The sequence below is a fragment of the Grampus griseus genome, assembly GCF_964374135.1.
Source record: "Grampus griseus genome assembly, chromosome: 14".
In the NCBI taxonomy this organism is placed as follows: Eukaryota; Metazoa; Chordata; class Mammalia; order Artiodactyla; family Delphinidae; genus Grampus; species Grampus griseus.
The window spans coordinates 19142925-19170775 of NC_139008.1; the positions used below are offsets into that span (position 1 = coordinate 19142925).

At 45.2% G+C, this 27851-nt stretch overlaps 1 protein-coding gene and 1 pseudogene across 5 annotated transcripts in view; both read left to right on the plus strand.

The window, feature by feature from the left end:
• The window catches only part of ARHGAP17 (Rho GTPase activating protein 17), a 90150-nt gene that overhangs the window by 41573 nt on the left and 20726 nt on the right, over nucleotides 1-27851 (plus strand). For all 4 annotated transcript variants that reach the window (XM_082669662.1, XM_082669665.1, XM_082669664.1 and 1 more), the window contains 12 exons: nucleotides 3274-3347; nucleotides 4610-4721; nucleotides 4957-5033; nucleotides 9954-10065; nucleotides 12986-13054; nucleotides 13213-13294; nucleotides 18248-18375; nucleotides 19816-19927; nucleotides 20472-20553; nucleotides 22472-22552; nucleotides 24366-24479; nucleotides 26942-27033. In XM_082669662.1, coding sequence (XP_082525788.1) covers nucleotides 3274-3347; nucleotides 4610-4721; nucleotides 4957-5033; nucleotides 9954-10065; nucleotides 12986-13054; nucleotides 13213-13294; nucleotides 18248-18375; nucleotides 19816-19927; nucleotides 20472-20553; nucleotides 22472-22552; nucleotides 24366-24479; nucleotides 26942-27033 — 1135 coding nt within the window. The remainder of the gene's footprint in view (nucleotides 1-3273; nucleotides 3348-4609; nucleotides 4722-4956; nucleotides 5034-9953; nucleotides 10066-12985; nucleotides 13055-13212; nucleotides 13295-18247; nucleotides 18376-19815; nucleotides 19928-20471; nucleotides 20554-22471; nucleotides 22553-24365; nucleotides 24480-26941; nucleotides 27034-27851) is intronic.
• LOC309832207 (tubulin alpha-1B chain-like) lies at nucleotides 7667-9037 on the plus strand (annotated as a pseudogene). The gene has a single exon. The product of its transcript is annotated as a tubulin alpha-1B chain-like (transcript).

Genomic DNA, 27851 nt, shown 5'->3' on the forward strand with positions numbered 1-27851 from the left:
CTGAGCCACCAGGGAAGCCCTCCCTTTTGTCTTATCCTCAGCCTCCCGTAGCTGCTTGATTAGCAAGTCCTGTGATTCTCTTTGTGACTGTTTCTTGAATTTCTCACCTCTGCTCCATCTTTACCACCTTCACCTAATGCAAGACCTGATTACCTCTCATTATCTGGACTGTTGCAGTCACCTCTTGAGCTACATTTCCTGCCTCTGATTTCCTTTTTTTCCAGCCTTTCTTCAACCTGATCACCAGAGATGGTTTCCTGAAATACAAATTGATCTTGTCATCCTTCTGCCTAAAAAAAAAAAAAAAATCTTAAGCTTAGTTGTTCTCAACAGGGACCAGAATTACACTCCTGGGGATATTTGGAAATGTGTGGAGACTTTTTTGGTTGCCATAAGGTCTGGGGGACACTACTGGCATTTGGAGGGGGACCAAGATGGCTGGAGGGATAGTTCCACATAAGGAAGCATCCCATAATACCACTGATGCTCTGGCAGGGACGATGGCTAGTTCCCATTGCCTGGGTTAAAATCGAAGCTCTTTTTTTTGTTGTTATTTTTTAATTGAAATATAGTGGACTGATATTATATTAGTTTCAGGTGTACAACATCATGATTCAGTATTTTTATAGATTACACTCCATTTAAAGTTACTGTAAAGTATTGGCCATATTCTCTGTGCCGTACAAAATATCCTAAAGTCCGAGCGCTTTAGGTGACTTCAGCCGTTCATAATCTCATCACATTTCCCTTATCAGTCTCAGTATCTCCCGCTTCCTCCCATTCATGCTGTAGGCCATTGTCATTCACACAGATTGTCTTGTTGTTCCTTTGGTCTGCTTTGAAACACAGCCCAGGTGTCACATAAATTCATTAAAAACAAACAAATTAAGTATTTATCAAACACCTACTATGTACAAGTGCTGGAGCTATAAAATGAATTCGATGTAGTGTCTCCCTTAAAAAGTGCTCATAGCCTGGTGGGGGAGGCTTCCTCCACAAATGGATAATTATAAAAACAACATACTAAACAAAATATGCACAGGGTGTTATGGGAGGACTAAGAATGGGCACCAGAGGAGGAGAGGGGTAGTCAAGGGAGGCTTCCTGGTGAAGGTGGTGGCCTAGCTGTAAAGGAGGAAAATGAGTGGCAGGTGATGGGCCTATTCCAGGCAACAGGGGCAAAGGTGCCTCTCCCTCATTTCTAAAACCTAATGCCTTAGGCTTCCTTTTCCAGCCTTGAACCAAAGTGCCCAAGACAGGGCTCAGAGGTTGTCTACGCTCTGCACGTGGGACGAAGAGTCGCCATGGAATAGATGATAGGTGACCACGAGAGGTCGGCAGTCTCTCGTGCTCTAGAAAGTACAGGAGGAGCCTTGCAAAAGCCCCACCAGAAGCTCCCATGCGTGTGAAGAGGCAAGAATTGGAGGGAAGAGAGACAGGGCAGGTGGCCTTCTCAGCCCAAACTGTTGACATGGCATAGCTTATGTCGTGGTTCATATTAGACCTGGAATTGTTTCTTTTCGTGCAGCTGGCATGCCTTTTATAAATTAGGAAGCCCTCAGCCCTCTCCGTGGAGGAGTTTGATGTTGCTAGACAGCATGTTCATTAATCAGCTCAAATGTTAAATGAGCAGAATGTCCTTATTTCTGTACATCGGGAACCAGGATTGTTGATGCTTTGGAGTCAGGGCATGGAAACCACAGGTTAGTTACAACTGGGCACTTGAATGATACTTGTCAAAGTAAACTCCTCTCTTTATGATTTTTTTTTGCCATAGAGCTCCAGAGTTGCACAAAGTATATTTCTGTTGATTACTGCACTTATCCTACATTAAATTCCCTTAGAAAGGCAGCATAAGTAAAAGGATGAATTATCCTCTATTCTGATCAAAGCGCACTGCCCATTTTCTCACATCTTCCTGGTCTATTAATGTGGAAGCTGGGAACGTCTCCTTGTGGGGCAGATGAAGCCTGTTATTTATTTATTTGAACATAACCTGAGGGGGAGGAGAGATGGGTAAATATATTTGTTCATTATTTATTTTTAAGTTTCTGTGTACCATTTTGAATGGGCTGTCCAGCTACATGGGCAAAGTCGATAATATGCAAAAGAACGTAACATGAGGTCTCTCCCAGCCCTGTTCCCCGGGCACCCAGTTCCCCTCTCCAGGACCACCAGTAGTAGCAGTTTCTTGTACAGCCTTCCAGAGATATTTTAGAAGTGTAACAGATGGAGCCCTTTGAAGGCAGGAAAGGCAGGTGACATGCCCGAGGTCAAGGCAGAGCAATGCCACGGCAAGGTGGACCCCAGGTCTTTGACATCAGTTCCCATTCTACTGGGAAGGCAAAATTACATGGGGTACCGCAGCAATGAAAGCATTTTTTGTTGGCAGATCGTGGTGTTACAACCAACCCACATGCTACTTTCCAGGCCTCTTCTGCCTATATTCTGAGATAAGCCATTAGCTAGTCACGGACAGACTCTGAACCGGGGCTTGGGCTTTTAGCACCGAGGTCTAGCTCTGCACCCTCACCGGGGCGCCTGGCCAGGCCATGTAATCCCCCTGGGCTTCACATTCCCCAGCTGCACAATTAGAACATGAATCAGATGATCCTTACAGTCATTTCCAGCTGAAAAACAAATCTCTGATAGGAAAATGAGTGACTTGGTGCCTAAAAATTTTTTTTTAATTTTTTGGATATTCAGCTAGATATTTTCAGATCTTTAACTAAATCTAAATCTTTATGATTGCAGCCAATGTAAGAGCCAGTTTAAGAATGAGTACTCTAGCAAAAGTTCTTAAAATTGAGCGCCTCATCACATTTGTTTGTCATGATAATCGGAGGGCACGGTGTATGTCTTACGTCCCCAGCGCCTGGCTCATAGTACGCTCTTGATTATAGTAATTATAGTAATAGCAACGACAACAGTAATAATAGCAGCTAACATTTACTGAGTACTTATCATGTACTCAGTAAACGTTACGTGATACATTTACTTGGGGTACTTGACCTTGAATATCTCCTTTAGTCAACGGACAGCCCTAGGACCCTTGCACTGTTATCCCTAATTTCCAGGCATGAGGAAACTGACACAGAGCTTGAGTCACACAACTCATACCTTTGAGGCCAGAACCTGAACCCAGACAGGATATCTCTTACCTGTGCACTTTACCTGGAGGAGAAACCAGTGACTGAAGATCTGAAGTAGGTAATTGAGAATGGGTGTCAATTATAATGAAAAAAAAAAAATGCATTGTCTTCTGCCTTCCAGAAAAAACTGCCTGTGACAGCTCTCGCTCAGAATATGCAAGAAGCATCAACTCAGCTAGAAGACTCTCTCCTGGGGTAAGAGTTGGGCTATTTCAGAAAGAGAGCCATGTGGGTTGGTAGAGGTGGATGGCTGGGTGGTGTACATGGCAGCCACATGTGTGACCAGAGGCTGAGGCCCCATGGGAGGCCACTGGGATGCTAGAGAATCTTCCTTTTAGTAGAAGCAAGGATAGATGATACAAAGGGCCAATAACAAAAGTAATTGATAAGGTCAATTATTTAATCTGCTGAGCTTGGATGTAAAGAACTCAGTCCCTTCTGTGGGCCAGGTGTTGACTCAGATTTATAAGCCCTGACCAGTCCCATTTAGTCCTTAAAAGTCACTTCTTTTAAAGATGATCACTGTAATGTCAGTGGAGGTTGTCTCAACATAGTGCCTTTTCTGAATTATGTGGATTTTTTTTTTTTTTACAATGAGCATGTATTACATAAATAAGTTTAAAATCTAATAATAAAGCTGTTTTCATTGTAAGAGGGAAGGTTGACCTTTCTTTCTACTTGCTTCTCTACAAGGCCAGTGTCCTTTGATCCTGTCTGCTCTCTCCTGCTGTAACATGGGCCCTCCTTTCCCAGCTGGATATGGCCTTTGGACTTTTCAGCCCATTTCCCAGGGTCTGCCATGCTCCACGACCTACAATGCTCTGTCGTTCTTTGAAGGACACTGCCTAGGCCGGACTTAACTAGCAGACAGAAAACAGTATAGTATAATAAACGTTACATATGATTTAAAAGATTTTCAGGGTACTTTTGAGAATACTTGCTTTTCACCTGACCAGAGGACCTAATCTTTCAGTGAGTTCTCACCTCACTGTTTACACACATCTGCACGCATACACACAAATTATACCTGAGATAGTCTTGTGCATTTTATTTTATTTTATTTTTTTTATTTTATTTTTTTTTGGTACGCGGGCCTCTCACTGTTGTGGCCTCTCCAGTTGCGGAGCACAGGCTCCGGACGCGCAGGCTCAGCGGCCATGGCTCACGGGCCTAGTTGCTCCACGGCACGTGGGATCTTCCCGGACCGGGGCACGAACCCGTGTCCCCTGCATCAGCAGGCGGACTCTCAACCACTGCGCCACCAGGGAAGCCCAGTCTTGTTCATTTTAAAGCACAAGTCTGTGGACTCACGCCCTAAGTTTATAGTACTTTCAGGTCTCTATTGTATAGCGCCCTAATGCGTTCCCATCGTATGGAGAGCAGAGCTGGCTCAGTGTGGGAATCTGGTGCCAGATTTAATGGACGTACGTTTGTTGTTGGGCATCTTGTTTTTAAAGGAAGATGCTGGAGACGTGTGGAGATGCTGAGAATCAGCTGGCTCTGGAACTCTCTCAGCATGAAGTCTTTGTCGAGAAGGAGATCGTGGACCCTCTGTACGGCATAGCAGAGGTGGGTGCTTTGGTGGGGGATGGGTGGGGAAAGGTTCACTTGTGTCTGAAACTTTAACAATAATCAGTGGCTTTGACATACACTTCTTTTTGGAAATAAGGGGAGTAAGTTGAGGGTACAAAATCCTTTGCCTAAGAAAAAAAAGAAAATGGTAAATAAAGATTGCACTTTCAGAGGTTAAACTGAAAACCGCGAAGCTCGTCCCATTTCATATGTGGTGTGTTCTTCTGTCCAGGTAGAGATTCCTAACATCCAGAAACAGAGGAAGCAGCTCGCCAGATTGGTTTTAGACTGGGACTCGGTCAGAGCCAGGTAAGATAAAGCTGTGAAAAATAACCAATAATGCGGCTTTCTGTCACATCCCCAGCAACCATCCCCCTCCTCAACACGGATAAAGACCACCGGGTGCACAAAACAGACGTCATCACAGATTCACACACTTGACTCACAGACTGAGTCACAGCCTACTTACACCTGCTTTCAGGCCTCATTCTCCCAAGCATGGCAGCAGGATGATGTTAGAACACCCTGTTCTTAGTCAACCAACAGTGAAAGGAGACAGGGGAAAAAAAAAACCTAAATAAGTGTATTCTGGGGAGAAGAAGTGGTGGCAGACAGTTCTAAGAGCGTTGTCCTTGGAGTAGTGGAGTTTAGGAATAAATAGATCTGTGATCTCAGCAGCTGCTAAGCGTCCCACTGTGTCAAAAAACACCTGTGTGGTTAGGATCGTTTTTCACAATCAAGAAATGCTGTGCTCAACAGGGAGGAGCTAAGTAAGACCTAGTAGCCATCCCAGAGGGCTGATGTCAGATGACCCGTCTGTAGTGCTCCGTGGCTGGGCTCCAGCCTCAGCTCCATCCGTGAGGGCATTTGTATCAATGACTCATATGAGAGGAGTAGGGAGGTAGCTGCCACGGGCCCCATCCTTTCTCATACCTTATACAAGCGTTGACAGACTTGTTCTGTAAAGGGCCAGGTACTAAATATTTTCAGCTTTGCAACCCAGATGCCCCCTGTTCCAACTACTCAGCTCTGCTGTTGTAGCATAAAAGTAGCCCTGGGCAATACATAAATGAATGAGCAAGTCTGTGTTCGAATAAAACTTTATTTACAAAAGCAAGTGGCTTTGCTGAGCCCTGCTTCGTTAACTCTTTTAATCCTCATTGCACTCTTGTGAAGTAGACATGATTATTTATGTTTGGCAAATAAATGGAGATACAGAGATCATTTACTAACTTTCTACGTGTCAGATGCTTTTTTTTGGCTGCGTTGGGTCTTCGTTGCTGCGCGTGGGATCTCTCTAACTGCAGTGAGCGGGGGCTACTCTTGGTTGTGGTGCTTGGGCTTCTCATTGCGGTGGCTTCTCTTGTTGCGGAGCAGAGGCTCAGTAGTTGTGGCGCACAGGCTTAGTTGCTCTGTGGCATGTGGGATCTTCCCGGACCAGGGCTTGAACCCATGTCCCCTGCATTGGCAGGCAGATTCTTAACCACTGCGCCACAAGGGAAGCCCCGTGTCAGATGCTTTTATTGCAGATTTCCTTGTTTCTAAAATGTCGCTGAGTGTCAGATGCACCAGTGATTTAATATCCGATTTTGGGGGGAAAATGAAATAGAAACACCACTTTATTAAGTGTACAAATCAATTGGTAAGACATGTCCTGACTTAAGAAAAGTTGAGATGATAAGAGGGACATCTAGGAATTAGCACATGGTGAACACGATCATTGCCACCACTTACTGGACACTTGCCACGTGCCAGATATCAGACTACGTATGTGATATGTCAGCTCTTTCGATTCTCCCAGCGATCTCTATTCATTTGTCCACTTGTGTTTTCAGCAGACATTGAGTAGGTGCTTGCTGTGGGTCAGGCTCCGTGTTGGACACTAAGTGCAGAGGCCCTTCAGTGAGAGTTGGAGGGGACAGAGGTTAGGAGGTTACGTGACACCCCCTACTTTGAGAGGAGACTTGTTGTACAGACACTGGAGGCACCTGCACATGCCGTGTCTGTGACTTGCTTTGCGTCTTAGACATAATAAACGGCAGGGCTAGGATTCTGAACGCAGAGTCTGCCGTCTCCTTGTCACACGCACACGTGTGATTAGAGCCCTGTGGCCAGAACCAGGATCAGGGAGTGCAGGCCCCGCTGTGGTAGATTTTTGCTGAAGATAAGGAAAAATGTTCTAATAGTTAATTAAACAAGGCCGTGAGTGCGCTCTTGCTGGAGTTGGTTGAGCGATATTATAGATGCCAGGAATCTTACATCTGCAGCACATGTATCCCAGAGGAGATTTCAGCACTGATTCTTGGTCCTGCATTCATGGTCCTGTTCACTTAACGAATCAAAGTAGGTATTAGAGAAACTGAAACCGATCAATATTTCTTCTTTATTTGACTTATTCCTGTGGCTTTTCCCTGGAGGAAAATGGTGATAGCTAACATTAGTGGGAATCGATCATATTCACACGCAGGCATATACATATTGATCCTCTCTTCTGCTGCTCATGACTGTTCTGCCGGGCAGACGGTATTTGTTTCCTTAGTTTGACAGATGAGACACCCTGAGGCACAGAGAGGTGAGGCCGTTGCCGAAGGTCACACGGCTAATGAAGGCAGAACCGAGCTTCAGGCTTCAGCCTGTGAGACTCCGAAGTCCACGCTCGTTCCGTCGCCGGCTTCCGCAGATTTACTGAAGCCTTGCTGTGAAGTGCGTCACGACAGCAATGTGAACGAGGGCAGGGCACAGCATTCTGGGGGCAGTGCAGTCATCTGGGAAGCTTGATAAGTTGCTAACATGGGCTTTCATGCTGCGTCGATGTCATATCCATGTTTAAATTTAAAGTGCTAGAGAGTGCGTTACTTAACCTCGACTCTTAGCTTGTTGAGGACGGTAACCGGGACCCGGTATCCACTCCTGTTGCCTGTGCCTGCTGACCTGTAGCCACCATGCGTAAGTGCATCTCCATCCATGTTGGCCAGGCTGGTGTCCAGATCGGCAGTGCCTGCTGGGAGCTCTACTACCTGGAACATGGCATCCAGCCCGATGGCCAGATGCCAAGTGACAAGACTCCTGGGGGAGGAGATGACTCCTTCAACACTTTCTTCAGTGAGACAGGCGCTGGCAAGCATGTGCCCAGGGCATTGTTTGTGGACCTGGAACCCACGGTCAATGATGAAGTTCACACTGGCACCTGTCGCCAGCTCTTCCACCCTGAGCAGCTCATCACAGGCAAGGAAGATGCTGCCAGTAACTATGCCCGAGGTCACTACACCATTGGCAAGGAGATCATTGACCCCATCTTGGACCCAATTCGGAAACTAGCTGACCAGTGCACAGGTCTTCAGGGCTTCTTGGTTTTCCACAGCTTTGGTGGGGGAACTGGTTCTGGGTTCACCTCCCTGCTGATGGAGCAACTCTCTGTCGATTATGGCAAGAAGTCCAAGCTGGAGTTCTCCATTTACCCAGCCCGCCAGGTTTCCACAGCTGTAGTTGAGCCCTACAACTCCATCCTCACCACCCACACCACCCTGGAGCACCCTGACTGTGCCTTCATGGTAGACAATGAGGCCATCTATGACATCTGTCGTAGAAACCTCGATATTGAGTGCCCAACCTACACGAATCTTAACCACCTTGTTAGCCAGATCGTGTCCTCCATCACTGCTTCCCTGAGATTTTATGGAGGCCTGAATGTTGATCTGACAGAATTCCAAACCAACCTGGTGCCCTATCCCCACACGCACTGCCCTCTGGCCACATAGGCCCCTGTCATCTCTGCTGAGGAAGCCTACCATGAACAGCTTTCTGTAGCAGAGATCACCAATGCTTACTTTGAGCCAGCCAACCAGATGGTGAAATGCGACCCTCACCGTGGTAAATGCATGGCATGCTGCCTGTTGTACCATGGTGACATGGTTCCCAAAGGTGTCAATGCTACTATCGCCACCATCAAGACCAAGCATCCAGTTTGTGGACTGGTGCCCCACTGGCTTCAAAGTTGGCACTAATTACCAGCCTCCCACTGGTGGAGACCTGGCCAAAGTACAGCAAGCTGTGTGCAAGCTGAGCAACACCACAGCCATCGCTGAGGCCTGGGCTCGCCTGGACCACAAGTTTGACCTGATGTATGCCAAGCATGCCTTTGGTACGTGGGTGAGGGCATGGAGGGAGGAGAGTTTTCTGAGGCCCGTGAGGACATGGCTGCCCTTGAGAAGGATTGTGAGGAGGTTGGTGTGGATCCTGTTGAAGGAGAGGGAGAGGAAGAAGGCAAATTCCCATTGCTTTCAGCCCCGCAGCATGTCATACTCAGAACTTGAGCTTCAACGTTAGCTGACAGGAGTAAAAGCTTTCTGACTAGATTGTCTTCACTTTCAACTGTGATCATGTATTACTTTTCCATGTGTACCTGTAAGATTTTTCTGTCATGTCTGAAAGGTAAAGGCTTTAAGAAAGATAAATAAATAAAGTGCTAGAACTTTCTGCCATAGCAGGCATGTCCGTATTTAAACAGAAGGTCAAAACACACTTGAAAACCAAATAGAAATTGTTTTAGATTATTATTCCCCATTCACTTCCCCCGACTATTGCTATAGTATAATTTGGGGGGAGGGGGTCCTTTTGACTTATTTAGGAAGGGAATATAAACATTCCACATTATGTTTCAGATTTGCTTAGATACTAGTATTTATCCTTACAAATGATTTTAATTCTTAACATGCTTTCACAGCTATCAATTACTAGCTCCATGACTGAAGTTCTGGCTTTCACTTACTGAAAGTAATCACAAGTCAGGATGGTAGTAGGCGGTGTTATAAGGGGTCCTGAAGAGCAGCAACTGACCCCCAGTGGCACAGGGAACATTCTAGATCAAAGCAAGAGAACAAGGGGGTGTTTGATGGGTAAGAGCCCAAGATTGGACAGTAGGGGAAGGGGTTCCACGGATTGATTTGCAGCAGTTGGGCTTGCATGGGACAAGGCGTGGCCAGTTCTGCTCAGAGCAGACAGCTACTCTCAGCACTACCACAGTCCCATCACAGCGGGAAGCCAGTGTCACCTTTGCCCGTTTCCATTCTTAAAGGATAAACTCCAGAGAAGCTGCCATCCTAGGTGCTGATACCTGTCCCAGGTAGAATCAGTTTTGGGGAATGAGTCTGTCTCCATTAGGTCCTTAACTCCATAAGGTTGAGTATATACAGCTGCTTCTCAAATAATGGCTATGCCTGTGCTTTGCAGATGGAACCAGGCTCACAAATCTTCAGCAACCAACTTTCAGGGGCTTCCATCAAAAATAGATACCCTAAAGGAAGAGATGGATGAAGCTGGAAATAAAGTAGAACAGTGCAAGGTAGGAGAATTCCCTAATGAATATGTACTTAAATCAATCTTTTGGTTTTTCCAAGTGATGGATGAAAGGTCAAATATTGCAAATTATTTAATGTTTTACATAATTCCTATTAGGATTCCCTGAATGATATTCAAGGTAGGTTTTATTTTCTTCTTCCTTCTTTCTTTATTTTCTAAGACTCTACATTACTTTATACTCAGAATAAAGCATTATTTAAAAATAAAATTCAGGGACTTCCCTGGTGGCGCAGTGGTTAAGAATCCACCTGCCAATGTCCACCTGCCGGGGACATGGGTTCGAGCCCTGGTCTGGGAAGATTCCACATGCCGCAGAGCAACTAAGCCCGTGTGCCACAACTACTGAGCCTACACTCTAGAGCCCGTCCACAACTACTGAGCCCACATGCCGCAACTACTGAAGCCCACATGCCTAGAGCCTGTGTTCCACAACAAGAGAAGCCACTGCAATGAGAAACCCGCGCACCGCAACAAAGAGTAGCCTCCACTCTCTGCAACTAGAGAAAAGGCCCACGCACAGCAATGAAGACCCAATGCAGAAAAAAATAATTAATTGAAAAAAATTCAAGTAGGATATTTTTAAAAACTTGACAAAAACGTCTAAGCTTATTTAAAATGAAGAATGGGAGAATAAAAGGAGAAACTATAAAAACGTATCATAAAATTACAGCAATTAAAACAATGTGCAATAGGCACAAAAATAGATCCATGGAATTGTATAGGTTTTCTGGAATGAATGCTGTTATATTTAAGGGTTGAATATATAGTAAAGGGGTCATCATATATCCATAGAAAAGGGAAGGATTATTTTTAAAATGTTGCTAGGACAATTGGCTTCTAATTTGGAAGAAATGAAAATTTGTATCTCATAATCTAAATTCCAGACTAGGTGGTTATTCTCTATGCATCTATCTACAAAGATAAATGTTTATTCCAAATGTTATTTGAGGTGGTAAAGAAACAGGTCTTTGGTGAATCTTAGGATCATTGCCTGAGACTTTTCCTCCTCTTATTATTCATCATTTTCCAATAATGGTCTCCACATTCTACTAGATAGCATTAAGACTGCTCTATTTTAGTTTATTCAGGTCATGCTATAATTCACTTTTCATGATGGCAAACCTTGGACAGTTAACTGCAGTAAAATGACTTGTTGAAAATAATATAGTGGGTAAGAATTAATACTGGACTCACAAAGTCATGCCATAGCCTTTACATTTAAAAAGATGATAATCACACAAATGCTTCTGACAAAAGTCTTGCACTGGCTTATTCTTGTTCAGAAGAGTTGTAGTTTTGCCAGTGTCATTTACGCAGCAGTCTTCTTCATATCTGGTCTAACCTAGATCTTGGCTAGTGGCTCCTTATTGGATATAAATTTGTCTAGTAGTTTGGGGGTTTGAACTGGTGCATTATAGGCTAAGTTAAAAGAGAGACTTCTATTTTTTTTTTTGTGGTACGCGGGGCTCTCACTGTTGTGGCCTCTCCCGTTGCGGAGCACAGGCTCCGGATGCACAGGCTCAGCGGCCATGGCTCACGGGCCTAGCCACTCCGCGGCATGTGGGATCTTCCCAGACCGGGACACGAACCCACGTCCTCTGCATCGGCAGGCGGACTCTCAACCACTGTGCCACCAGGGAAGCCCAAAGAGAGACTTCTTCTTTTTTTTTTTGAGAGAGAGACTTCTTTTAACTTACATACCACAGCTTGTCAGAAAGTCAAATGGTAAAAACTTATGAAAATATTTTCTATTTCCTTCTCTCTTTATGTTAACTTCTGGGTAATTTCCTGAGATCTAAGTTCTGTTTCACTGATTCTCTCTTTAGCTATGTCTGATCTGCTGTTTAATTAACGTTGAATTTTGAATTTTGTTGACTATATTTTTCATTTTAAAGTTCTAATTCTTCAAGTCTGCCTTTTTTGATAGTGCATTATTCTTTTTAGTATTTATTTTTTAATGCTTTTAATCATTTATATATACTTATTTTAAGTCTTTGTTAGTTAATTCTGTTTTCTGAAGTTCTCTATGAGAGTGGTGGGAGTTTCCTTTATGGTGGGTTGTTTTGCAGTTTTGTATTGTGAGCTCATTTTAAGAGGGACTTTATCTGTGGGACTTCTGGGGATTAGGAGTGAGTCTCCCAGAGAGTATTACCAAGCCATTTTAAACTAAACTTTCTCAGTTCGAGGATTCCTGGACCACACAGAGAATCAACTCAAAGTTCAGACCCTCATGAAAGCAGGTCTATATTTATTTGTGAACTCTCAGGGAAATGTTTTACTTTCCCAGATACAGAGGCCAATCCAAAACGGAAGGTAGTACATTAAAAAAATATATATGTATATATATGAATATGTATATGAAAATTGGAGATATGGATATATCCAATTGCCCAGTCTATCAGTTTTAAGCTAATTATTTAATTCTTATGTAAGTAATTTATTTACATTAGTTCAAATATAAAAAGTATAAAACGGTATACAGTAAAGTCTTTCTTCTGCCCCTGTCCTCCTCCTCCTCCTAATTTCCACTGCTCTCAACAGGTAAGCACTGTTACTAAGTTCTTGCTTTTTTCCCTAGGGGTATTTTTATACAAACATGGTGATAAAAATATTTCCTCTCCCTTTTTTACCCAGATAGTAACATACCATACCAGAAGTAGTGCTCTGTGCTTTGCTTCTTAACAAGGCATATTAATAATAAACCTTGGAGATCTTTCCATGTCAGTCCGTAATAAGCTTGATTATTCTTTTCGTTATCTCTGTGTATGATTGTACCAGTGAGTTGATGGACGTTTAATCTGCAGCTGTTTCATTACAGTTTGCTCTAGGAGCTCACAGATCAATTCGTATTTTCTTTCACCTCATTTTTCTTCAATGACCTATCTTCTCTTCCACTTACCCAGGATCAACTTGCAGCGGATATGTACAATTTTATGGCCAAAGAAGGGGAGTATGGCAAATTTTTTGTTACGGTAAGCACTTTGCCCTGACGAGACGTTAAAGCATTGTAAAAGTTGAGTCATTTTAGCTTTTTTGCAAAAGATGTCATTTTTGGTTTTGCTCAGCCATTGTGTGTGTGTCCATCCAATGCTAACGTTACTTTTGTTTTTGAATGTGGGTCTGTTCTCAGTTATTAGAAGCTCAAGCAGATTACCATAGAAAAGCATTAGCAGTCTTAGAAAAGGCCCTTCCCGAATTGCGAGCCCATCAAGGTAACGTAACCTGCGTGCTGGCCTGATGCCTTCTTCTCGCCTCTGCCACTTCTGCCTCTGTTCTTCTTTACTCAGCTCCTTTGCATGCATTTCCTTTGGACAAAGCCTCTCTGCCTCGGCGGGCACTATTTCCCAGCACACCTTCATCTTCCCTTGCTGCATTCTCTAATTTCTTCCAAATGCAAATTAACATACTAATGGAACATTTGCAGTTCTTCTGAAATCTTCAGTTGAAGAGAAAGCTGCACCCTTTGGGGGAAGCATCTGTTTTTCTATCCTCTAAATAGGCTCAAAACATTCTAGCCTCTAATTATCTTTTTGCAAATCAGTTATTTGTTTCATAGGGCTTAATTCTAGCCCTGTGATTCCAAGAGCATACATCCTATGAAAAAATTTTGGACTTCCCAAAAGGAATTTTAGAAGCCAGTACCTGATACCGCATCATCAGGCACATAATCAGTGTGATTGAATTGTGAGACCACGACCACCCCATTCAGATCTTGTTCTCATCAGCACTCACTTTGCCCACCATATTTAAGCACATTGCAGATCCTACCCTCAACTTACGAGTGGACCAGACTTTCCTTTGATGTTTAGTTTTAAACTGAACATTAACTCTTTTGATTCTAATTCTCTCTGATTTGCCATCAGAGCATCTTATCAGCAGAGATCAGTAAATGATCAGACATTCCTCTGTCACCTTTGGACCTGTTATACTCTTTTGCTTATGATATAGTCCTGACATTTGGAACTCAGGTGCCACAGACAGAACCACTGGTCTCAAGCTGAAAGAGGATCAAGCCAGGTGCTGAGTGTGATGACTCTGTGATTGTGAAAGAGACTGAGCATGTGTGTGAATGGGGCTGGTTATGTCTGTGCGTACACACTGGCCCCTCAAGAATACCACTCCTCCTCCCCTAAATTGCAGGCAATCCCAGCAGGGTGTGACTTTGTGCCTGAAAGTCCTTAGATTTTGGAATCAGAGAATTCTATTTAGGACTTCCCTGGCGGTCCAGTGGTTAAGACTCCGCGCTTCCACTGCAGGGGGCGCAGGTTTGGTCCCTGCTCGGGGAACTAAGATCCTACATGCCGCACAGCGCGACCAAAAAAAAAAGAAAAGAAAATGCTATGTCTTGACTGACCCCTTAGCCAGGTCTTTAGCCATCTTGAGTGTAGTGGCTCTGATTTGCTGGGCCAATCTTCAGCGGACGAGCTGCCCTTGCTTTGCAGAGCGATCCCATTTCCTGATCCGTGGGTAATGGGGTTGAGTCAGAGTGCAAAGGAATGAAGCTGCTGGCGAACAGTCAGCCTCGCAAGGGGCCGACTCTTGCTGGCCCAGGTCAGAGCACCGGGAGCCTGTGTTTGTGGGGTACCTTCTGTGTGCAGGGCCCTGCCCAGGACAAAACAGTAAACGTCATCATCCTAGCCTTTGAATGGCTATAAGCCTGGTTTGGAAAGGTTGACTTAACGGGCCCAAAAAAGAGAAGATTTAAGCAGCGCCATGCCCCCTTTTTTTAAACTCCCATTCTATTTTTACCCAAGGCTATTTTCCCTAGAGAAGTATGTCAGAAAGTCATGGGGAACAGGCAGGGGCAGGGAAGAGGTTTAGGATGGAACAAGGGAAGCTGGTGTGTGAGGGGGAGTAGCCAGTGAAGGAAATGAGATTCTTCTTTCTCTCTAAGGCTGCCGCCTTCACCCAAGCCTTGGAATTCAACCCTTCTCACCTCTGCCTGTCCGCAAGTCTGCCTCTCGTCTTAGTTCTGTCCTCCTCTTCCTTCTTCTCTGTTTTCAGAAAGACTCAGAGTGTCCTTACGGTAGGAGAAAAAAAAAACTTGCCCGTCTGCCCCGTGCCCCTGTGCACCCTGGTCTCATACTCTCGGTCGGCTGGCCTTAGTTCGGTACCTGCCTGTCCTCAGTGTGATGCCCCGTTTCATTGCATTCTCCTTCATTTTCCTGGGAGGTTCTTCGAATGACTCATTTCCGTCGGCCACCTCCGTTTTCTAACCCCCTTCCCACCCCTAACACTTTGCAGTCTGGTTTCTACTCCCAGTCACTCTGCTATTAAAACAAACAGACAAAGAAACATTGCAAGTCCCAATGGGTAGATGATTCTGATTGTTACGTTCTGGCATTTGACGTGGCTTGAGCCGTCTCTTGTCAGTTTTTTCCCCTCGTTTCACTCGATTGTTTTCTGTCATTGTTGAGGCTGTGTTTCCTTCATGTCTGTCCCCTCCTCAGAAGTCAAGCCTTTCCTGAGATCCAGTCCTTTCTCCTGTGTTCTTCTCCCTCGCTCCCACCTTTTCTCTCAAAATCCCCTCATTTTGGTGGCCTCCACTGACACCTGCATCTCTATCCTCTCAGCCTCAGTGTCAGTTCCCTTTGATGACCGGCTGTCACCTTAAACTCAGCGTATCTCAAGAAGCAAACTGATGCTTCCCCCACACCAGCTGGCCTTTCCTCCCCGCCTCCGTCTCCTTGGTACCTCCTTTCTCCAAACAATCCAGGTTTCAAACCTTGGAGCCATCTTTTCCTTCCTTTCTGATACCCTCTCGCCAGGTGCCTTTTTCCCTCTGCTGTGCCCTCCTCGTCATTCTCACTGCCTCACTCTACTCCATGCCCCTGTCGCCCGGTGCGCAAGTGTGGAATAAAGTGTCCATCCCCAGACTCAGGATCCCTGGTCTTTTCTCAGCCTAAGTCCTCCTGGTCTATTTAATTCCTGTCCATCTTCTAAGACCTTCGCCAAGCTCCCCTTCTTTGAGAAGCCTTCTCTGACAACTGAAGCCAACAGTGAACACTTTCGTCTCCTGAATCACTCTAGCATTTATGGTCTACACCAGAAGTCGCAAACAGTCATATCTCATTAAAAATAAAAATAAATTTCTTTTTAAACTAATTGCCGTCATTTAAAAATCAGACTCTTTTCACATAACAGTGCTAACTTCTGGCTTCTCCTGAAAGTCCAGAGGGCCTGGCGACGCTGGGTCTGCTTTCCCGCGTGGTGACATTGCTCTGACGCCAAGGAGCAGCTGCTGCGTCTTGGCCGACCACGCCCTGCCCACCCCGATCCCGCACCTCCAGTGCCCATCCGGCCCCTGCAGACGATTGTGTTTGCGACCCTAGTCTATACCATTTTTCTGCCACGGCTTAGCAAACACGTCTTGTCTTGTTCATTGCTGTTGTGCGTTTGCCTGTGTGTCTTGTGTTTTCTTCACACGTAGACTGCTCTCATCCCAGGGGCGGGGGGGCCGCTGTGAACTCTGGGTGCCTGCTGCAGGGCCTTGCATGTCAGAGGTCTGTGGTTTGAGGAGCAGCCCCTGCGGTGGAGTTTGCCTCCGGAGTGGCCTCTAGGTCAGCGGCTCTCACCTCCACCCTCTGCCAACCTTCCACCGAGGTGGGGGAGGGCACCCTGTCCAGGGTTTACTAGAAAGTTCCAGCAGGAGTCTGGATTGTGCCCGCCTCTCAGCATAGTAGGGTCGGGCATGGGGAGGTGACGGCAGGAGTCGTTTGCAGAACTCCCCCTGGGTGATTCTGATGTATCCGCCCAGGCGAAGGGTCAGCTGGCCCTTTTCTGCCTGTGTTGAGAATCATTGCTTTAGATGAAAGGGAGAAAGTATTCAAGGTAAGATCTGGCCTTTGAGAGGACTGTCGCAGAGCTCTGAGAAGGGCCAGGCCCTTGGATGCTTCTTGTGTTTGGAATTCCACTGACCAGGGCCGGGGCTGAAGCCAGGGACGAGGGGCCTCCGGACAGTTCTGAGAGTGGCCACTGCCTTCCGCCCTCCCCACCCCTTCCTTTAACCTTTACCCTACTTGCTCTTGCCATCAAGTTTTGACTTTTCACAAGCGCCCAGGTCTGCGGGTTTGTGGGATCTCACTTTCCTTCCTGTGATGGGCCCCGCCTGCTCTCACGTGTAGGGCAGTGTCAGAGCCACGCTAGGGTTACACTGCCTGCCTGGAATCCAGGATTCGAATACCAGAGTGGCTGAAGGACACACGTCCGCAGGCTGAGAGGGACATGAGCCCTTCCTGTCGCTGGAAAGAACCACGCTTCCCCAGTGGAGTATTTTCCACCAGCTGGTGTGCCCCCTTTGGCTTCTGTGTGCTTCTCAGTCAGTGCTGGATCTCTGCACCCCGCCAGGCAGGCTGGGCCCAACCACACCCCTCTTACTCCCCTTCAATACATCCATGTCCGAAATGCCTGTTTCTGTTTCCCGCTTTATTGTATGTCTTTTTGCTAAGCTGCCTCAAATCTTTTGTGGAACGAAGCAGAGCATATGACTGGAAGATAATATGCAGTATTGCTTTGCTGCTGTCGGCACAGCCTCCAGCCTCAGCTGCCTTGGGGCTACATTCTCTCCTACTCAGAGCCTTGGACTCTTTGGGGATATGGCACCAGAAGTGCTGCATGTACTGGAGATGTCACCTCTAATAGGGGTTGGCATGGGCCCTCTCCAGTCCTGTATGACAATGCTTGGCCTGTGTTTAAATTTTTAAGAAATTATTTCCTTTTTTAATGGAAGGAGTCTACTTCTCGTCCTCTAGGTAGAAGACCAGTTATGCTTTTCATGGCTAGATAAATTTCAGTGAAAACAGTGTGCCTAGATGGACCATTGGTTTTAGCGCAAGGCAGCCCACCCGTCTCGGGTAAATGCGGGTGTGATGCTGGGCTAGAAGCACCATCGCAGCTTCCACTGGGCATCTTGCATTGGGTGCCACGTGGGCGCGTCAGGGCGCTGATCTACTGGTCACCTCCCCAGCCTGGCACACATTTTGTACCCTAGTAAATGGGAACTGACAAAAGCGAAGAGAATAGATGCTTCCCCCTTTCCAAATCCTTGGCTACGGGCTTTAAAAAAAAAAAAAAAAGAAAAATCCCCTTCAGTAGTTTGGGGGAGGAAATAACTTGGCAATGCCGTGAGGTTGTCTAGTGTCTTACTGAATGGTCTGCTGCTCTAGATAAGTGGGCAGAGAAGCCCGCCTTCGGGACGCCTTTGGAAGAACACCTGAAGCGGAGCGGGCGTGAGATCGCGCTGCCCCTTGAGGCCTGCGTCATGCTGCTCCTGGAGACGGGCATGAAGGAGGAGGTGAGGCCCCACCGCCCCGGCCGGCCTCTGCGGACCAGTGGCTCTCCAACCGCGCTCACCGTGACCACATTTCACGCTGAGACCCTGTCCATGTTGCCGTGGTAGACCCTAAATGAGACAGAGGTTTCACAGAGCAGTACTTACCTTGCCTACCTGCAGTACACTCTGCCTTTTTCTTGTTGGTCCCATTTGATTATTTCATTTTACACTGTGGTTGTGATTTGTGAAAATGAATTTCATGAGGTGCTATAGAACCAGAGCTCCCATGAGCTTTAGTTTCTAATAACACGAATTTTATATTTGTGTAGAACTGTGTTGTCGGGTGGAAGTGGGAGGGGCATTTACATACTTTATTTTGTGGAATCCTTACCCAGAAAACCCCATGAACCAAGCAGGGCAGGTCTCATTACTCTTCTTGTGTAGACAAGGAATTCAGCACACGAGGAATTCATGCCGGGGCAGAGCTAGAATCAAAACACAAGTCTTCTTTTAACCTTTGAAAGCTTAGTATTGAAGTGTAACGTACATATAGAAAAGTGCATGTATCGTAAGTGAACAGCTTGATACATTTTCACCATCTGAACTCACCCATGTAATCAGCACCCAGATCAAGAAACCCCCTGGGGAACCTTCCTTGCACTTGCTTCCAGTCACGCCCCCGCACCCTGACCCCATCAACGTCACCTCAGCTCCTAACAGCCTAGATGAGAGCTCCTCACCCAAGGCCGGTTTCACTGCCTCCGGGGAACTTTTGGCAAGGTCTGCAGACATCTTTGATTGTTACAACTTGGGGAGCAGAGGGAAGAGTTGCTACTGTCTATCCAGGGGGTAGAGACCAGGGATGCTTCTAGACATCCTTCAGTGCACAGGACAGCCTCACAGCAAAGAATTATCTGGCCCAAAGTGTCAGTACTGCTGAGGTTGGGAAACTCTGCCTAGATTAATGTTGCTAAAAGCCCAAGTTTATAAGTGCTGGCCCAACATCTCCATCAGGCCTGCTCCCGTGGCTGACCTGTCATGGGTTTTTCTCCGAGTAACATTTAGGGCAGTGAAAGTGACCGGTAGTCAAGCCTAACAATTTTTCTTGAGATTTCAGTTTTTAAAAAATATTCCTAAATTTAGAAAATCCATGGTGATCAACCTGGTGGAAGTATGAAATATAGCTTTTAAATAGATTCCTAACAGGCATGGTTATTTTGGCAATGGGGCAGGGCACGAGCTAGCACTGATTGAAAATGGTCTGCTCTCTGCCTGTCACTCTGCCCGGGGTACAAGCTCAGTCCTCTTTACTCCTCCCGACAGCCCTGCAGCTCTCCTGGATAAGCTGTGCTGGAGCTGGGGGGGCGGGGTGGGTGGAAGGCTCTTCCATCAGATTTTTACTGCCACTCAGTGTAAGGCTCACAACTTGAACTTGATACTAACGGCTTTTCATGTCTTTAGGGCCTTTTCCGAATTGGGGCTGGGGCCTCCAAGTTAAAGAAACTGAAAGCTGCTTTAGACTGTTCTACTTCTCACCTGGATGAGTTCTACTCAGACCCCCATGCTGTAGCAGGTGAGCTCCAAGGAGGCGCCCTCAAGGTGGTAACAGATCATCAGTTAAAGGTCCAATATTAAGTGACAGTTAAATGGTCTCCTTATAAGTTTAAGTGACAAAACTGAAATGACAAATAAAACTGAAAAGCATGTGTGCGTGCACTTACACATACATATCTTTTCTAGTCCTGTTTTGGGGGTTTTGTTTTGTTTTCCTGATTATCAAGTAAAGGTGAAGGTAGCTTATAATCCAAATGTTTAGAGGCATGCTTTTATTTTCTTCCCTTTTACCCCCAAATCTCCATCTGCCTAGAGAGATGATGTCTTATTAAGAAGATAGCTTTGAAACTAATTTTATTTTCAGTTGATCTCTCAATATATTTTACGAGGGATGGAAATTGTTCTATGAGCATTTCATTCTGTAACCACTCCTGCCAATTCATGATTTATTCTGTACATTGTGAACGGTTATCGTTGAGATCATTTCAATTTGCAAAATAATATATCCTGAGAGTTCCGGGCTTGCCCCTTGTCATACTCAAAGAGGGTGTTAATAATTTCAGGTGCTTTAAAGTCCTATTTACGGGAACTGCCTGAACCTTTGATGACTTTTAATTTGTATGAAGAATGGACACAAGTTGCAAGGTAAGTTTAAAGAACACCTAGTTTTAAAAGCTAAAGGAAACGACGCAATACTCTGTCCCCTTTGTAAATCATCTTACCCTTGGGGATCATAAAAATAACATTAAAGGGCTTCCCTGGTGGCGCAGTGGTTGAGAATCCACCTGCCAATGCAGGGGACACGGGTTCAAGCCCTGGTCCGGGAAGCGGAGCAACTAAGCCCGTGCGCCACAACTACTGAGCCCGCGTGCTGCAACTACTGAAGCCCATACGCCTAGAGCCAGTGCTCTGCAACAAGAGAAGCCACCGCAATGAGAATCCCGCGCATCACAACAAAGAGTAGCGCCCACTCACCGCAGCTAGAGAAAAGCCCGCGTGCAGCAGCGAAGACCCAACACAGCCAAAAATAAATAAATTTATAAAAAAATAATAATAACATTAAAATAGTGTATTTAGAGCTGTTGTTTATCCCTTCCCCTCCATTCCCAGCTTCCGTCTGCCCGGAAGTAGTTGGTTTAGGCAAGGCAGTCTTGTTGCAAAAGTTCTAGAGGTTTTCTCCCGCCGACCAGCCCACATCCTTGTCAACTTGTCCCTCCCGGTTCTCACTCAGAGGTGCCTAATTCCTCACCTGTAAGGGAAGAGGAACACACCTCCCCTGCCCTTCCACTCCTCCCCCCGTCTTCAGATGCAGTCACCCGTTCCCATCAAATAAGCTGTGTGCTCCGACGAGCTTTATGTCGTCACTTGAACCAGGCATCTGAGCTTTTCTCCGTAGCTGTGGAGTGAGAGACTTTGTCCCTGGTAGGTGGTGAGGATTTTAAAGTCAGAGTAAGTCCTTGGTCTGGTTGTGTCCTTGGAACCCAGCCCAGGGCGCAGCCTGCCGTGAGTGCCCGTGTTTGTGGGGCTGAAGGAATGGAACCTGCCCTCAGTGTCAGGTCGGGGTTCTAGGGTCTCGTATTGGGTGGGCTTCTTCGCTTCTCCTAGGCCTTGACTCTTCTCTCTGTTCTGAGACTCCCAAACTCATCCTGTGAGGAAATAAGCTGTAAAGGAAGGTATCCGTCCACCGGTGTGTTGCTTCTACACTTGAGAACTGTCATCCCCTCCCGGTGACACGTCAACTAGCTTCTAAAGTATAATCATGTTTAAGCCCTACCCGAAGCTCTGCAGGCTGGTTCAGTTGTGGAGGAGGTTTTAAGTCCAAAGGCATGTCGTGTGGGCAACTTCGAACACTCTGTGCTGCTGGTGGGCAGAGTTGACTCTGCTTTGCAGGCTCTTTGGGCCTGTGAAAGCTTGCACGTTGAAACTCTGCAGCAGAAGACCTCCAGCAGTTGCCTCACAACAGAAAGGGCTTCTTGGCCTGGAGCCTTTGAGCAGTACTGAGAGCAGGGAGAGACCCAGGGGTCTGGGTGCTGGGAGCATCTGGCTCCCCAAGGCTGTACGTGAATATGCACGTTTTCTAGACAGAATTTTCCGAATGTCTCCTGTGTGCCATGCATTGGTCTGGGGGGTCCCTCCTTGTTCTGCCTCTGAAGCCTCACGGTCACTTGGCAGAATTAACATTCTTATCCCCAGTTTGGCACATCAGGAGACTGAGTCTCGGCAAGGCTGACTAACTGCTCAGAGTATGTTGGTTAGTATTTGACTCCAAATTTCTTTCCCAAAAAATGGGCTTTTAAAACGTTTTTTATTTATTTATTTTTTAAATTTTGGCTGCACCACGCAGCTCATGGGATCTCAGTTCCCTGACCAAGGCTTGAACCCGGGCCATGGCAGTGAAAGTGCCAAACCTGATCCACTAGGACCACCAGGGAGCTCCCGCTGTGCTGTTTTCCAGCTGTGCTTTCTCTGTCAGTAGAGGCATCGCTGTGAATATAGCAGATGAACACAGGTATTCCTAAAATGAGCATTAATAAATGGTTATGAATAAATTTGTTTTTCTCAGTGTACAAGATCAAGACAAAAAACTTCAGGATTTGTGGAGAACATGTCAGAAGTTGCCACCACAAAATTTTGTTAACTTTAGGTATGTATGATTGGCATTCTGCAAATTAAGCCACCAAGCTACAGTGAAGAATGGTTTAATCCACAGCAGAGGCCGTTTAATTCAAGCCTGTTTGGCACATCAAAAAAATGCTCTGGAGAGCAACTCGGGTTTGCTGGGAAGGGGATTTGGTGTATATTACTGTGATGCACCTGAAGCACACTGATTGTGTCTGGCATTAATAGGTAAGTTGCCTGATCATTTTATCGTTGCAGCTATTGGGGAAAAAAATTCTTGTGGAAAGGTTGACTGACAGTATGTTGGATTTGGAGTCTAAATTGTCCAGTATCTACAAGGCAAAAATTAAACAATAGCTGTACTTTCTGTAATATCTTTCATATATGCTACATAATTTATTTTAAGCAGAGCACAAATCATCCTACTAAATAAAATTTCAAGAAATGCAGATTATGTATTAGTTTATGGAATGACTATGTTTTTAGGAAATTTTACCGTGGAATAACTTTCTAGGATTTAACCTCTATTTTCCCTTTGACTTAAAATATAACTTTGAAGAAGCATAGAGAGAAGGGTAAAAGGTAGCCCCAGGTAACAAAGTCATTTAAAACCAAAGAAAATGTTGTGAGAGGATTTGGTCCAAAATGACAAATAATTGACTGGTGAAATTTCTGGTATGCCACTTGACCGTTCATTTCAGTCTTAGGTCCTGTCACCAAGCTAAGCTAAACATTCTCTTTTAACATCTTAACTCTCAATTTTGCCTTATGAGTGCATTGATATATATAATATTCCTTATTTGATTCATTTAACACACCCAGCTTGGAATTGCAGGTACTCTTAGCCCATTTAGTGTCTTATGGTGGAGACTGAATTACAGTTCTTTTACTTTGGGATTTAGCCTTTTATTTTGTTTAATTTACTCATTAAAATGTTTACTAATTGTTTTTTGAATAGGGAGGACATTCCCGTGGTTCAAAGTTCAAAGATGTACATTGGAAAAAATCTCTCTCCTCTTCCTCTCTCCCAGCCACCCTACTTCCTCTCCTGAGACACAAACTATGTTTTCAGTTTCTTATATATCCTGTCAGCAAGAGATGATACATATAGAATCAAATATATATATACATATACATATGTACAAACATTTCTTTCTCTCACAGCTTTCACTTTTTTAAAAAACCAAATGGCAATGTATATTATATACATCATTCTCCTCCTTGCTTTCTTTGCTTAATATACATCCTGTAGGTTTTTCCATATCAGTACTTCTTACTTTTTTATGACTGCATAGTACTCCACTGTGTGGCTGTGTTGTAATTTATTTAATCAGCCCCCTATTGGTAGATAGTTGGGTTGTCCTTAATTTTTTGCTTTTATAGTGCTGTTCTTGTACATAAGAGAGTATATCTATATGATAGATTGGATATCTTCATAATTACAGCCTAAAGCATTTTCAAATACAGTTTCTTTTAAGCAATATGACTATACTTCTGTTTTTTTATTATGTTTGTATTAAAAACATTGATCCCATTGTTAATCATAGTATAATCTATTTCGGGGTAGATAGGGCATAAAGGAGAAACGGATTAGAAATACACAGCATATAGAGATCAAATCTTTGAGGTTTACGTTTGATCTGTTTTCACCTTTCAAGCCCTAAACTATCTGTTCCATGAAACAAAGAACACACCCCGAGCCGGATTTGGATTTAGTCATTTAACACCCTGCAGTTAGCACCTGAGCAGTCTGGGGCTGAGCGCCCCCCAGGCAGGGAGATACTATTCCTCCAAATATTTCAGAGTAGATGCTCTCCCCCTTCTCTTTTGCTCCATAGGTATTTAATCAAGTTCCTTGCAAAGCTTGCTCAGACCAGTGACATTAATAAAATGACTCCCAGCAACATTGCAATCGTGTTAGGCCCTAACTTGCTATGGGCCAAAAATGAAGGGTGAGTAATCATTTCCCATATCCTATTATTTTAACTTCTTTCCGCCTGATGGAAACAATAGAAATGTAACTCACTCCTGAAGTTGATCTTTCCCTTTAGCTGACTTTCTCGGAGCACTGCTGTGAGCTGGGTCGTGTCCCAGACGCTGGTCACACAAAGGTGTAGGAGACCTTGTCCTCAAGGGGCCCCAGTCCTGGGCAGCCAGGCAGGTGGACGGCTATAGTGCGGTGATAAGCTCCGCATACACGTCTGTGTATCACAGACGTTATAAAGGAGGAAACAGCTCAGGTTGAGAAGTTCAGGAGGCGATGGCACTTGAGGGGCTGATGGATGAATGGTTTCCCACGCGTGGGACCTGAATGAGCCCCGCACAGCGGGTGTGAAAGGGCCTGGTGTCTATATTGGCGGAGGGTTGGGGGGCGCGTAATCACGTGGTCTCATGTAACTTGAGCACAGGGGCCGTGAGGCTGTGGCCGAGGTTTATGGAGCTGGAGCCGGGTTAGGAAGGGCCTCACGTATCTTGCTGAGATGTTAGGAACTTATTTTACGGGTCGTGGGGGGGAAGGGAGCATCAGAATTTCTCAGCAGAATGACTTGATCAGATTGCATTTAGAAAGGTAATTTGTTGGCAATGAGAGCTGTAGATTGACTGGAGGAGAGGGATCAGGGAGGTCAGCTAGAAAGCGTCTGGGAAATCACTCACGTTGTTGTCTGCTCTGTTTGGTGGTGTTATGATGATCCATTTAATCCTCACAAGTTCTCTTTTGGAGTTGGTGCTTTTGTCCTCACTTTTGCAGGTGAAGATGCTGAGGCTTAGAGAGCACGAATAATTTGCTTAAGGTTGCACAGCAGGGAAGTGGTGGGGCCCGTAGAGTGTGTCCTTAAGCTTCGCCACCCTTCCCTGCCCCCATCACTGCTGTTCAGCTTTGTAAAACCATGAGCAGTTCAGATTTCCATCAAAAAATGCAGGGACTTTCTGAATCAAAATCTTTCTGTCTTTAACTCATCCATTCCCTCATGTATGCTCACTCTTGTTTCAGAAAGTATTTATAAGATTCTCTACAAAGATCCAATGTCATAAAGCAAATCAAAGATAAGTGGATATAAAAGCTAACTACATAGTACATCACATCTTATAGCAAATAAATTCCAGGAAGACCACAGAGGTAAATATAAAGAGTGATGTCATAAATATGGCAGGTTAAAAAATAAATAAATAAGCATAAACACGGCAGGTAAATATTTATGAGCTTTTGGGATATAAATGAATTTTATAAACATAAAATCAGTTCTGGAAACAAGTAGATTTAGCTCTATAACAGCTAGAAACTTCTGTAAGTCAGAAAGCTCCTTAAATAAATGGCAATTCACAAACTAGGAGTTCCTCAAAACATATCCAGATATGTAAAAAGGTCTTGAAATCAATAGACAAACAGTACCTCCTCAAAAAGAAAAATTTGCAAAGAACACGAGTGGACGGTTCCTCCCCAGTTCTAAGGTTCTAAGGTACGGGAGGGATCAGAATCCAGATGGGCAGAGGGAAGTGTGAACAGGTGGGGAGGGTAATTTACAGACAGAGCTTGCATTTTAAGCTGGAATTTAAAAGGAGCTAGAACTTTCACCTGGTTGGAAATTGGGGTGAAAGTGTTCTCCCCAATGGAAAGAGAGGTCAGAGTGATAAAATGAGGGCGGGAGATAGGTTTGGAGCAGTCAGGTGTGGGATCCAGCCTATCAGGGATTCAGTGTCTTCATTTATAAGGCCTCAGAACAGTCCCCATGTTGTAAAAATTAAATGCAGGGAGGAATCTGAGGCTCTGAACGTGGTAGGTGCTCAGTAAATGTCAGGCCCTTGCAGCTTGTCTGCTTTCCCGTGTTCTGACTCTGAACTGGATATGAGCCCCTCAACAGCAGGAGCGATTCTTCTTTGTTTTCTTCCTCGTGGGCCCTGGGCATTCGGACACAGTCAGCTTCGGGACGTGCATCTTGGGACCAGTCCACATACGTGCGTGACAGCCTTAATAATATGTGTAAATGCGGGGGCCCAGGTCTTCTGCTGATGAGAGGCACCCTGAAACACTGCGTACGCTTGGCTGCATTCTAGGCAGAATGGGTCTGTGGTGATCTGGGGACTTAGAAGATGACTCCCAGGGGAAGGACTGTGCCAGTGGGTAAATGCAACCCTGTCCCCAAACAACTGGAAACCAGCATTTTGACACACTGTTGGTCACTGACCTAGTTCTTATCACAACACAGACTAAGAAGTGACAGCCGAGTCAGGGCAATTTTTCTTCCTGGGTGATCACTGCCACACCCCTAGGCCAGGGCCTTGTACATTTAATTTTTGCATTTGTACTTAAATGTTTTATCCTTTTGATATAAAATATTGAATTGCCCTGACTCAACCTGCAGAAATCAGAGGCTGCCTAGGGGAGGTGTTTTAACTTTGTGAACTTCCTTTGCAGAACGCTAGCCGAAATGGCAGCGGCCACATCCGTCCACGTGGTTGCTGTCATTGAACCCATCATTCAGCATGCCAACTGGTTCTTCCCCGAAGGTAACTGCCACTCCGAGTTCACTGACTCCAAAAGCACAATAATGTACAACAATAGTATAAAAAATCTTTTTGAAGAAGCAGATACTTCAGTAATCCCTTCATGATTACATAATTGGCTTCACTTTTTCACGTTTCTTTTTAGACTATTTGCATTCATATTTTGACAAAGCAGTAACCACATTATTGTGTGTTTCACTTTGTTTCACTTAACGTGGAGTCATTCATTCAGCCAGTGTATACTGAACACTCCCTAGGCGCATATGTTTGCTGGTAAGAAGACATGCTGTCTTCCCTGGAGGAGCTTGGTCACTGGAGAAGGAGGCTTCATCATCAGAGAAATTGTAACACATGGCACATTAGAAGGAAGATGGATGGGGAATGAGTTGACAACTCGTGCTGGGCACAAAGTGCCCGGGATTGCTTTATAGAAGAGGTGACACTGAATATGCAGGGATCCTCAGAGCTTCCATGGCTCCCTTTGCGGGTACCGGTTGGGCAAGTGCTGGGAGTCTGGACCTCCCACCCCAGCTTCGCCCAGAGCAGCCCTGCTGTCATCCTCTGGCGTGTAAGCTCCATGAGGCCAGGGCACGCTCATCTTTTCTTTACCGCTGACTTCCGCCGTCGAGAATCACGCCCCACCCATGTAAGGTTGTGCAGTAAATGTGAGATGGATGAATGAATATTGTCATTCTGTCCAAGATTTCCCTTGAGAAAACGAGTCTTCAAAATCTGCTGTAGGCAGTATGGGATTGATGTTGCCTTTTATTTCTATTTAATATCAAGCTGTACATATCTTATTTTTTATGATTCAGATGAGT